Source organism: Phocoena sinus, chromosome 6 (genome assembly GCF_008692025.1).
Source record: "Phocoena sinus isolate mPhoSin1 chromosome 6, mPhoSin1.pri, whole genome shotgun sequence".
NCBI classification, from domain to species: Eukaryota; Metazoa; Chordata; class Mammalia; order Artiodactyla; family Phocoenidae; genus Phocoena; species Phocoena sinus.
The window spans coordinates 37,590,679-37,602,738 of NC_045768.1; the positions used below are offsets into that span (position 1 = coordinate 37,590,679).

The 12,060-nt window shown below is 55.1% G+C and overlaps 1 protein-coding gene across 4 annotated transcripts; it reads left to right on the forward strand.

Moving 5' to 3' along the window:
- Nucleotides 1-264: 264 nt before the first annotated feature.
- Nucleotides 265-11,844, forward strand: FAM214B (family with sequence similarity 214 member B). Of its 4 annotated transcripts, none has more exons than XM_032635882.1 (9): nucleotides 265-387; nucleotides 7,681-7,824; nucleotides 8,076-9,046; nucleotides 9,206-9,264; nucleotides 9,456-9,561; nucleotides 9,687-9,845; nucleotides 10,170-10,238; nucleotides 10,322-10,497; nucleotides 10,615-11,844. In XM_032635882.1, the coding sequence occupies exons 3-9, from the start codon at nucleotides 8,153-8,155 to the stop codon at nucleotides 10,766-10,768; spliced, it is 1,617 nt and encodes a 538-aa protein (XP_032491773.1). In that variant the 5' UTR covers nucleotides 265-387; nucleotides 7,681-7,824; nucleotides 8,076-8,152; the 3' UTR covers nucleotides 10,769-11,844. The 4 variants fall into 4 exon arrangements, 3 of the variants coding, with proteins under 3 accessions (XP_032491773.1, XP_032491775.1, XP_032491774.1); XR_004350486.1 differs by having other exon boundaries at nucleotides 269-387; nucleotides 7,681-9,046; nucleotides 10,615-10,846; nucleotides 11,201-11,844; XM_032635883.1 differs by lacking the exon at nucleotides 265-387 and adding an exon at nucleotides 4,550-4,759.
- The last annotated feature ends 216 nt before the right edge of the window (nucleotides 11,845-12,060 follow it).

Consider the following 12,060-nt stretch of genomic DNA (forward strand, 5'->3'; position numbering starts at 1 on the left):
GAGCCTGGCACGGGTTCTGCCAGCCTGGAATCCGAGGGGGCGGGTCCTAGTGAAAGGCGGAGAGACCAAAAGGGGGCGGGGATCAGGGGTGGGACGAGGGACAAGCAGAAATTCAATGGGGAGACGCCGAGAGGAGAAGGGGCGGAGGCCAGGGAGGGGCGGGACCTGGATTACAGGGGAGGAGCCCCAGGATTAAAGAAATTGGGAGAGGGGAGGAGCCAGGGGAAGGTGGGAGGTGGGACAAGGGGGAGGGTGGGTCCCGTCGTTGCGGGGGCGGGGCTCGGACCAAAGGGGCGAGGTTTGCAGGCCGAGGCTGCAGCTAGGGCTGCTGTGTAAATGCCTCAATCCATTACCTCCCCAGGTGCAACGGGACTTACGGAACTACAGGTGTGTGGCGGGGTGCATGTGGAAGAAGGGACAAGGACGGGGGTGCGCTTGGGCAGACATGAGGAGGTGGGGATCACGTTAGGGAAGGAGAGGATCTAGAGAAATGCTGGGTGGGGGTGGAGTGAAACAGTTGGGGGAGGAGTTGGGGGCTCAGTGTAGGGGCTAGGAGGTGCATTCTCCAGTAGCCCTTGCGCGGGAGGGGCGGGAGTGCTTTGTGAGGTGGGAAGTACAATGTGAGGGGGTCAGGTCGCTATCACAAGTGGAGGGTTCAGACGACACTTGAGGGGGAGGGGATCTGAAGCGCTTTAAGGGAAAGGGCGGGTGTCGTGTGATGGAGACGGGCTGGTGGTCCGGAGTGTGGGAGGGGCTGTGTGGAGGAAGAAGGGATGGGGCTGTGGGCACTGTGTGAGGGGAAGGGGTTGCAGGTCCCATCTGGGGAGGGAAGAACCCCTAGTGCTTTGAGAAAGTCTGGGGGCATTGTAGAGACTCCGGGAAGATGTTTGTGTACTGTGTTTCAGGAATGAGGGTGTTGGAATTAGGGGGGTGAAGAAGCCAGTCTGTGGTGTTCCCGGCTCATCAGCTCCTAACTCCACCTTCAGGCCTGAGCACTCTTAGAGAGGATCCAGGCCCTACTTGCCACTAGGGCTTGTGTGACTCTCTCAGTATTTGGATCTGTCTGGCTGAGACAGGTTTTTTCCCCTTAGCTGGTGTCCCTGGGGACCCTTCCCCTGCTTCGGTTCCTGTTATCCCCCCACTCTAGTTCCTGTTCCTCCTAGAAGCTTGCCTTGGTCCCTGTCTTCCCCCTCCTCCCCCACTTTGCCCTGCCCTTATGCTCTGGGTGTGCTCATTTCCCACTTCCTTCCTCACCCTGGGGCCTGGCCTGGTCCTTGCCTGTCTAGGAGCTGTGCCCTGCCCCAGACTTCGTACTCCGTGGCCAGAGACCTAAGTAACCAGCAGCAAGGCCCAGACCTTGCCCTCACTACTGCAGAGGTCTCTCCCAACAGCCCCCCAAGTGAACGGTAGACACCTTTTTACCACTTGCCGCAAACTGATTTCCCCACACTTTTCCTTCTCCTGGGTAGGGAACCCTAGGCCCCTCGAAAATTCTGGGCTTCTGTGAGAAGGGGAAATGGTGAGAAGTACTGAAAGTCTATGAGGCATGTTTTGAGAGGTGGGCCACTATTGTCGGCTGAACTTGGGAAGGGATGTGAGGTTCCAGTCTCTGCTGGGGGAGGGAGAGGGAATGGCTCCCCACCCTCCTGGCTTAGAAACTATCAGAACTGAGACTAGGGCCTAGTCCTTGTGGCGGCTCCTCTGGTTCCCTGAGGGGACTTGATGTAGTGCCAGAGCTCTTTTTGCCCCTGGGCAGGCTGGGGGAGGGTGAGAAAGCCCCGTTTTCCACACAGTGGCTGAATGAGTGTGACAGTGTTGCTGAAAGGGGCCCCAAGCCAGTCTCCTCTGGCTGAGAGACTGGCTGGGGAGGGAGGGGGTGCTGAAGCCAGACAAAGCCGTGGGGTAGGGTGGGGTAAAGGAGGGCAGGCTGAAACCTTTGAGGAGGAGCTGATTGCTATGGCAACACAGCTTCCCAGACTGTCTCTCTGAGAGGCGGGCTTAGGGCGGACTCACTCCAGCTTCCTCAAGACTGAGGCATTTGTGTGAGTGGGTGGAGCGTGAAGAGAAAGGGCATCAGTTTGCTGTGCAGAGGCTGGAGTATATAGACTTTCTGCTTCGGTACAGGCAGCAGTGCATTCAGATGCTTGGATCCATCCTCTGAAAATGGATATGAGTGAACAGCAGCCATTAGAATTATAGCAGTATAAGGTCCGAATTGTAGAGGCCCTCAATGTCTATACAAATGCTCATTTTTACAGATTTGGAAATTAACAAAGAGACTGAGATTTTCTCCAGGTCTCACAGTGAGAGAGCAGGTGTTAGGATCCAGGTCTCCTGATTGCTCTTTACTCAGCCCAGGGCTCATTGTTTCTTTCAGCCAGTGTTTATTGAGCACCTATTATGTGCCAGGCACTGATGCTGATTCTGGGAATACCAGCATGAACAAAATGGACGAAGTTGCTGTTCTCATGGAGCTTCCATTCTAATAGGGGGAGAAATAAATGTGTGTGTGGCTGGGAAGGGAGAGAAAGAGGGGAGAGGGAGGGGGAAGGGGAAAGAGGGAGAAGTGTCAGCTGGTGATAACTGTTATGAAAAAAATAAAGCAGGGTAAGAATTTAAGGCAGCTGGGTAAAGCCTCTTGATTGTACCATGCTGCTTGCTTTCCCAGTACACACTGAGGCCTAGAACATCTTTGATCCTTCCCCCTGAACTTCTGCCCCCTGACTTTTGCAAATAACTAAGGCCTGGACCTATGGTAGTGGCAGTTAGATAGAACAAGGTGGGGTCACCAAGGAATTACTCCTTTCCTACAGTGTTCTTTGTCTACCTGTCTTCCCAGTAAGCTTTTACTAAGGCAAGTGGGCTTTTACATTGGTACTCTGCAATTTTGTTCAGGGTGTTGAAAATTTCCTAAATCCCGTTCCTTAGAATTAGGGAACCAGCAAGGAAGTCAGTCCACGGCAACTGGGTTCTTTTTCAGCGTTTTTCCCCTGGTCTGAGGTAAGGAGAAAGGAGGCTAGAGGAACTGTTACTTGGTTGTCCTTCCTAAGTCTAGGGCACAGGGAGGAAGTAGGGGAGGAGAGCCTCATTTTACTGTCCAGTGACAACCTCAGGGCCCTTAGGGCCCACCACTACAAGCAAGGTAGAAACAAGGACCTTGGGGCTTCTGTGGCTTCTGAACTATAAAAGAATGCACTCCCGCTCTTCTGGAGGCACAGCCAGGGAGCCTGCCCTGGCTGATGCTAATTCTCTAGGGTCTCAGTTTGAGTCTTTCCTCTTTTGGCTCTGGTGTTTGCCTCTTGTTTTGTGGGAGACCTGAGTCTTAGAAACCTCTTAAGCTCCAAACTGTCTGACTTCACAAGTGCAGAGGGAAAGGTAGGCAGGACTGTTTATTTTCTTAGCTTGCCCGTAGATCAGCCCCTCTAAAAAGTGTCTTTTAATGTCTAATCCTTGCAAAGGTTTCCATCCTGGTCATTTAAAGGGTAAGAGAATAAGAATTAGGAATGCTGGTTCTGCTGCCACTTAATTTGGTTGGGTCTGGGCTGGGCTTGGGGCCCAGTGACTCAGGGGGAGGGTGGGGAGTTTCGAGGGAGCTGTGAGTCATGGGGGTGAGCTCTGTCAGAAGAGTTGGGCATATTTCCCCCTACTCTGGGCAGGAGCCTTCCTATCCCACTTCTTCCCCTGGGTGCTCTGCCTCCTTGAACAGGGGCTGATGAATAGAAAGAGTGCAGAAGGGCTGAAGCAGCCTGATCTCAGAATGGAAGTTTAGAGGCACAAAGGATGATGTCTAGTTCCTGAATTAAAAGGTATCCCTATCTCGGGAGCCCTTGGGGCCCCTCTAAAGAAGGCAAAAGAACATCAATATAGAGTAAGAGAGGAACAATACTATTTCTCAGTGGAAAGAGATGAGATCCCACTTCAAGACCTTTTCATCTGCCCTGGCACGAAGGAAGCTTCCTGGGATTCAACAGCCCTCTGGTCTCTGGACCTCTGGTTTGCAAGGCATGGAGAGATGAACGGGAGTGGGGATATTTGGGATCTGGTGTTGAAAGAGCAAGCTGACTTTGGGGATTGTCGAACTTTGCCTGTGAACGCCCTAGGTCGTCCTACTGACCCGCCTCTGAAGAGGAAGGGAGGGGTGAAAAGTGGGAGGCCTACGTCTTTCAAAGGGTTAAAAGGCAGGGCTGAGAGCTGCTTTGGACTCCTGCAACTGAGAGGTTAAGGAGATGGGCGGGGCGACCCTATGTAGGCCGGCCCCCCCCGTGGACCAATGGGCTTGCGTCTCTTGGAGGGGGCGTGCCTCACGCTTGAGGTCGTGGGGAGGCTGGCCTCCTTTAGGCCAATTAGCATGGTCGCTGCCCATGGGGGGCGGGGTTTGAGGGGGGCGTGGCGGCCGCGGCTGCAGCGGTGGGGGAGTGGGGGCGCTGGGCGGGGCGGGCTGCCCCATCAGCTGGTAGGAAATGGCCTGTGAGTCAGAGGGGCAGCGGAGTCGGCAGTGCGGAGCCCGGGCGCCCGCGGAGAGGGACAGTCGCGGGGAGGGGCGAGGCAGCGGCTTGGGGGCTGCGGGCGCCAGGGCTCGCTAGTGTTGCACACGAAGCTGAACAGAGAAGATCCTAACAGAGCAGGGCTCAGGCTGAGCCACCCTTTGTCTGGGTTGGGGGCCCGTGGTGGGGAGGATCGGGCATTCGAGGGGAGGGACCGGGACGGGACGGAAGGGCCTGGAGCAGCGGCGCCGCGGCGGAGCCAGTCTGGGAACGGGGTGAGTTTGTGCTAGGGGGAAATAGCAAATCTCCGAACCTCCAGTAGGGAATGGGGCCTGTCCCAGGCTGTGGGGAGGAGGGGGGAGAGAAAGGACCTGGGAGGCTAAGCAGGGGGTGGGGGGGATCGGTCAGAACAAGGAGTCCTGGAGCCGGGGTGCTGGGGTGAGTCTACTGGGCTCATTTTGGAGGAGGTGCTAAGATTTGCTTCCTCTCCACGGAGGGTGGAGGGCTCTAGGCCAGAGAGAGAGGCAAGGGGTTGGTGAGAGGGCAGAGGTTAACCTTTCTACCCACAGTAGTGGTCCATGGGAACAGCCCCCGTAGCTAGTGTAGACGTGTGCAGGTACAAAATGTAGAGCAGCGGGCAGCAGTTCCTTCTGAATGGCGTGAAGGTGAAAAGCACATGGAGAGGAATTCTCCTTCCGGCCACCTTCCTTGATCAGCGTAGAAATGGATATCTTTAATACTGAAGGGGAGAGTGAGCCTGGCAGCTCAACACCCACCTACCCCACCTCCCAGGCCTAGCAGGTGTCTGAGGGTACAGACCCCGTGGTATTCTGGGACTTGTTGTTTTTGCTGGCCTTGCTCCCTTGGTATGTTGGGAGCTGTAGTCCTTGCCAGCCACAGCCTGGCACAGATGTTTGACGCCAGCTGCTGCCCACCCCCTGCACAGAGTGAGATTTGGCCTACCCTGCCCCTCCCCTGCCAAGTCCTGCCCCATGAGTCAGCTTGAAGCCATGGTCTAGAGCCAGACTGGCTGGGTGGCAGTAAAGTGAGTCTTAGAGATTTTCATTGACAGGGCAGGAACTGAGAGGGCTCTGGGGTAATGAGCAGGTGCCAGCCATGCTGGGGTCAAGTAGGGCATCATGTCATCACCTGGCTTCCCCAGGGCAAGGGCTCAAGAGGTCAACTGGGATGATGGGATGACTTAGGGGTGGGAGTGCTAAGGAAAAGGCCCTTCCTGAATCTGTATAGCATGGGTAGAGGAAAGGAGGGAAGAGATTAGTACAGGTCGTACCCTCTGACAATGCTGCCATTGGCGTTCTGCCCTTTCCAGACGCCCCACCCACCACAGGGAACCAGAATTTTCTTAGGGCTTCCAGTTCTAATGAGAACTTGGTGAAATAGGATAGTGTAGGATAGTGCAGTGATGGGAACTTGGTGTAGGAGAGTTTTCCAGTCCCTGGATGCAAAGCTCCCCTTTCTCCCTGCGTCCCACCCCCATCTTTAATTTATTTTATTTATTTATTTTTGGCGGCGCTGGGTCTTCATTGCTGCACGTGGGCTTTCTCTAGTTGCGTCGAGCGGAGGCTCGGGCTTCTCATTGCAGTGGCTTCTCTTGTTGCGGAGCACAGGCTCTAGGCATGTGGGCTTTGATAGTTGTGGCACACGGGCTTAGTAGTTGTGGCTCGCGGACTCTAGAGCGCAGGCTCAGTAGTTGTGGCGCACGGGCTTAGTTGCTCCGTGGCATGTGGAATCTTCCCGGACCAGGGCATGAACCTGTGTCCCTCGCATTGGTGGGCAGATTCTTAACCACTGTGCCACCAGGGAAGCCCCCCACCCCCATCTTTGTTGTTGCTGATTTTCCCTATACAGTTAATCTCCCTGCTTCTCTCATATTCTGCGAGTTTTTCTCTGCACTGTCAGGACTGCTGCCCAGATCTCTGGGACTTGCATTTTACTCTTTTGAGCCCTGCTATGTGCTTACCCCTGTGCTTGGAGTTGGGCAGAGGAGTGAAGTACAAACCTATCCTCAAGAACCCTATGGTCAGTCTACGAGATGTCTTACCCGCAGGAGCAAACAAAGCTGTCAGTGGGTTACAGGAGATAATGGTACTGCTATAGGTGAGGTCTCAGAAGAGACAGACATTTATGGTCCAGGGTGGCCGTAGTAGGCTTTATGGAGAGGATGGCATTTGGCCTAGCCAAGGAAGGTTAAGACTCCGGTAGGCATAAGGGGACATTCCTTGGATGAGAAAGGGTTTTGTGGATAGCAGGCAGCACAGGCTACTGACCAAAGGATAAGCTTGATCCTGGGGGCAATGTTTTCTCCCATGAAGGAAGATGGCCTTCAACTGGACATCCCCTCACCCAATATGGACTCCTGAGGGTGGACTAGTCAGTGAAGACCATCTTGTACCCTGACAGAAAAGCAGTGGTTTTGGTTTTTGGGTGTTGGATGTGTTGGGGAGGAGTGGCGAGGTACTCCTGCTCTCTGACTGTCACTGTCTTATCACTAGTTTGCAGGGCCTAGGTAGGGGGAGGGGTAGGCCCTGGAAAGTGCCTTCTAGCAGTGCTTCCTCCCCCACCCTGCCCCCTCTAGACTTGTTTTTGGTTAGATTTGTTGCTTCCTGTTAAAGGGACAGACTTCTGGGGCCAATTGGGAGTTTAATGCTGAAGGGCCCACTTTGAGCTGACCTGAAGTTTGTACTTCTAAGGAGCGCTGTTGGGGATGTAAGTTTCTGTAAGACTTCTGCCCTTAGGGTTATGGGATGGCACTTGTCCCTTTAGAGATAGGTATGTGGGAAGGAGTTGTGCAACTCAGTGGCCTTGACTAGGAGAGTTGAATTCTTGCTTTGGCCACCTCTCAGTTGGCATGGTCTCTTGGATCTTGGGGTATCTCATCCCCCCTCTCATTCAGGGCAGGAGTCCCCTAGCTGGTGGCCCTGATAAGTAGTTATCCTGCCTCAACTTACTTGTCACATCCTTATTACAATGAGCTAAGACCTGCCTCTCTGTGACTCCTTGTGTAGCCCAGTTCTGCCCTCTGGGCCCTGGATCCCAAGACTGCCCCTTCTGTTTCTGAAGGGCTCCTCATACTGGAGGAGGATGTCCTGGCGTATACTCTGTTAGCTGACAGTTGGAGAGCAGCCTTACTGCTGGCTCCAGAGATCCTGGCTTATGTCTGTTTTTCTCTCCTCAGGGTCCAGCTGAGCCTAGGAGCTGCACGGAATGGTGGCAGTCACCTCGCCAGTGCAGCAGGCATGGACCAGACTGCCAGCTAGGAGAGCAAGGCATCAGTCAGGAAGAGGGAACACACAGCTAGGCTTAAGGCCTCTTTATCGGGGTGAGTGCCAAGGAGAGGGAGGAGGAGCAGGTACAGTTAGAAACCTGAGCTAAATGTGTCACCTTCTCAGAAGTTCTGCGAGTGGCCTTTATATTCCATTAGTCCATCTGAAGGTATTAGATTGGGACACCTTCGCCCCCAGGAACCTCACAAGCTCACCTCTTCAGTCCAGGGGAGGATCTGAAATTCACCTGGGAGGGAGATGATTCACTGATTGCCCTGACCATCTTTTCTTCTCTTCTCTTGCACAGATGTCCCCAGGCCCCCCAGCCCAGGCCCAGCATAAAGGCTCTGGGGGGGGGTCCCCCCTGACCCAAGGGGGGGCTTCATGCGCCACGTGCAGGCGGAGCCGTCTCCATCCTCAGAGCCAGAGGCTGGCCCTTCACAGCCTGCAGTCAGGCAGGGGGCCCTCCAGGGTGGCCTGCTCATGGGCTACAGCCCGGCGGGGGGGGCAACATCCCCCGGGGTCTACCAGGTATCCATCTTTTCCCCTCCAGCTGGTGCCTCCGAGCCTCATAGGGCCCTGAAACGGCCAGCCCCACCCACTGAGGGTCCCCGGGAGCTGAAGAGAGGCCCTGGGCTGGGGGCCAAAGAGGGAGTACCCCCTGAAGAACCACCTAGTCTGGGGCTATTGGGCCCAGAGGGACTGGGGCTGGGACTGGGCGTGGCCAGCCAACATTTCTGCCATCATGGCCTCTGTGTTGTGGAACAGGGAGGTAGCTCCACCTCACCTTGGACTTCAGGGGCCCGGAGTCCCCCCTGGCCCCCATCAAATGCTTCCTGCAGTACTTTGCACACCAGAGACTGGGCTTCCCCACATCCTGGGGGACAGGGGTCCCTGGGGGAGTCCCCAGGGCCAGCCCCTCCAGGCCAGCTGCACACACTTGACACTGATTTGCACAGTCTTGCACAAATAGGGGGTAAGAGCCTAGTGGCTGGCGTGGGCAATGGGGGCAGCCCCTGGCCTAGGGAGTCCCCTGGCACTGCCAATGGGCACAGCCCCGAGCACACACCCCCTGGCCCTGGACCTCCAGGCCCCTGTCCCACCAAGCGAAGGCTGCTTCCAGCTGGAGAAGCCCCGGATGTCAGCTCTGAGGATGAAGGGCCAGCCCCTCGGAGGCGCCGGGGAACCCTGGGCCACCCTCCTGCTGCCAACAGTTCTGATGCCAAAGCCACACCCTTCTGGAGCCACCTGCTGCCTGGGCCCAAGGAGCCTGTGCTGGTAAGCCAGGAGAGGACGTGGTCTGCTCTTAAGTGGACATCTGTGTGAGGAAAGGTGATGGGCTTGGGAGGATGTTCCTATGAGAGCTTGTGATGAGCCCCTGCTCCAAACATACCTGGCCTCCACCCAATCTCTGTCCCTAATCTTTCCTCTCCATAGGACCCAACAGACTGCAGTCCCATGGGGCGGAGGCTGAAAGGTGCCTGTCGCCTGAAGCTGTAAGTGACCAGCTTCTCCCTCTGCCCCTCCCTGAAAATGGGGCAGATGTCTGTAATTCTTTTTCCAACCCCAAGGTGGGGGACCTCAGGGAAGGAGCCCTAGGTAGTAGCAAATTGTGGGGCCCAAGGACAGTAGCAAGCGTAGCAGAATACCTCAAGCCAACCCACTTGTGTGTCCCCTCCCCTACCAGGAGCTCCCTTCGAAGCCTCCGGAAGAGGCCAGGCCTGCTGAGCACCCCCAGTGCCTCCCCTGTTCCTACCCCCGCCATCAGCCGTACCCTGTTGGGCAACTTTGAGGTAGTTCCCCTTGGGTTCCTTGATTGGTGGATCTTGCGGGAAGGGATGGTGGTGTGTGTGGCTTGGATGGGTAAGGAAAACAGCTAGCATCTGTCTCACAATATGTTTTCCCACTCCATCCCCAGGAATCATTGCTGCGAGGACGCTTTGCACCATCTGGCCACATTGAGGGCTTCACAGCAGAGATTGGAGCTAGTGGATCCTACTGCCCTCAGCATGTCACGCTGCCTGTCACTGTCACCTTCTTTGATGTTTCTGAGCAAAATGCCCCGGCTCCCTTCCTGGTATGACCTGACCTAAACCCAAAGTTAGCTCATGAGGGGCATGAGGGGTTGGGGGCAGGGGGTATTCTTTTTTTTTTTTTAACTGACAAAGCAAAAGACTTTATTGGGAAGGGCACCCTGGGCAGAGACCAGCAGAGTTAGGGAACCCAGGAGAACTGCTCTGGAAGTATTCTTTAGATGTTCTCGCCTAAGAGTCAGAGCCAGGTGGGGAGAACTCTAGTGTAGGGCAGGGGCCAGGTCCCAGAATGAGAGATTGTGGAGATGGGTGAGTGTTCAGGGATCTCCCAGACCCTACTTTGTCTGATGGCTACATGGCCTTCCCAGGGCGTCGTGGACCTGAACCCCCTGGGGAGGAAGGGTTACAGCGTGCCCAAGGTGGGCACCATCCAAGTGGTGAGTTTTCCCTGAGGGGGAGTGGGAGTGGGGACAGGAAAACATCCCCTAGACCCTACCAACCTTGCCCTTCCTGTCCCCAGACCTTATTTAACCCCAACCAGACTGTGGTGAAGATGTTCCTCGTGACCTTTGACTTCTCGGACATGCCTGCTGCCCACATGACCTTCCTGCGTCATCGCCTCTTTTTGGTGCCTGTGGGTGAGGAGGGAAATGCTAGCCCCACCCGCTGCCTCCTCTGCTACTTGTTGCACCTCAGGTGAGGACAGGGCCCTGGATATCCTTTCCACAACCCAGGCATGTCCTCTCTGAATAGCATCTCTCCTTGCTTGTCTACAGTCTGGGGTCTTACTTTGATCACCCTGTCCTCCCCCAGGTTCCGGAGCTCCCGCTCAGGCCGCTTAAGCCTGCATGGAGACATCCGCCTGCTTTTTTCCCGCCGGAGCCTGGAACTGGACACAGGGCTCCCCTACGAACTGCAGGCTGTGACTGAGGCCCCTCACAATCCACGTTATTCACCTTTGCCCTGATTGTCAGTGCCCTGAACCCATGTGGGCCAAGGACCTGCCCATCCTGCTCCATCCTGGACAGAGCAAACACGTGGAGAGGTGCGAGAGACCCTTCAGGCTTGAATTAAAGCCCTCACCACGCTCATGCCCAAACTGATTATTTGGGTGTTTAAAGCTTCTGATCTTACCGCACTCTGCCCTACTCTGGGTACTCCACGTGCCTGCCCCCTCCCTTGGATTTCCCAGGCCAGCTGCGGTAGTGGGGAGGAACTGGAGCTACCCTGAGGTTGTCCTAAGTTCCCAGGCAAGTCATGCCAGCGTTGCCTCCCTGTCCTGGGCAGGGGCCACTTATTATTTTATTTATTTTAATTTATAATTTATTCAAATTGGATTGCCTTGGTAACGTCCCAAACCTGATAATTGGCATTGCCCCTCCTCCTTTCCCACTCTCAGATATTGCTCCAACCTCAGGAGTTGAAGAGGCTGATATGGGGGCTGTAGGAGAACTGCTCTCCCTCAGCTGAGAGCAGAGAAGTATTCCGGAAGGACTGAGTCACCAGCCAAAGACTCAGCTTCCCCTGTCCTTCCTTATTCCTTTCACTTCCCCGACCCTCTCACCTCTCTCTGAAGGCCAACTTGTGTGTGTGTGTGTGTGTCTGTGTACGTGTATGTGTGTGAGAGAGAGCACGCGTGCAGGCACACACACACACAGGTGTCAACCACACCTCATCTAGGACTTCAGACTCTGGTTGTCCCTCTCCTTCTGCCTGTGTCTCCTTGCTTTGGGGTCCTGACTGAGGAAGGTGTTCAGGGGACAGTGTCAGGGCCAAGGACTGGGGTGCCTCCTCTCACCTGGCCAGACTCTGACCCACCTACCTCAGTTGGGGTGAGGGGCACTCCTCAAACTCAGTCATGTAGTTATCAACTACCCCATTCCCCACTCTAGACTCTGACCTAGCCTTAGCCCTGATACCTGGGGCTGGGCTGAGGGGAACAAGCATTTGCTAAAACTTGAAAAAAAAAAACAGGAAAAAATTGTACCTGGTACTTTTTTAAAAAAAAAAGAAAGAAAGAATAAATTCTTGTTTGAAACTTGAACTAAGCCTTCCTTTTTCTGTTCGGGAGAGCATGGGGATGGGGATGGAGAGCCTAACTAGAGCTGGGACTCTGCCCTTTCCCCAGGAAAAAGGCCTGAGGCAGGGAAGTCTTAGGGGAGGCCCCATGATTCTTAGGGTCTGGTCTTGCCCCTTTCACATAATGGGGTGGTGTGGTGGGGAAGGTTCTGCTGTAAAAGCTGAACTCTGAATGCGGAT

What these genes read in the sequence shown, in the direction of transcription:
- FAM214B (XM_032635882.1), top strand. Translation starts at nt 8,153, where the DNA reads ATGCGCCACGTGCAGGCGGAGCCGTCTCCATCCTCAGAGCCAGAGGCT. An exon ending in GGCCCAAGGAGCCTGTGCTG is followed by an intron (nt 9,047 to 9,205) that starts GTAAGCCAGGAG and finishes TCCTCTCCATAG; the next exon opens with GACCCAACAGACTGCAGTCC. An exon ending in ATGCCCCGGCTCCCTTCCTG is followed by an intron (nt 9,846 to 10,169) that starts GTATGACCTGAC and finishes TGGCCTTCCCAG; the next exon opens with GGCGTCGTGGACCTGAACCC.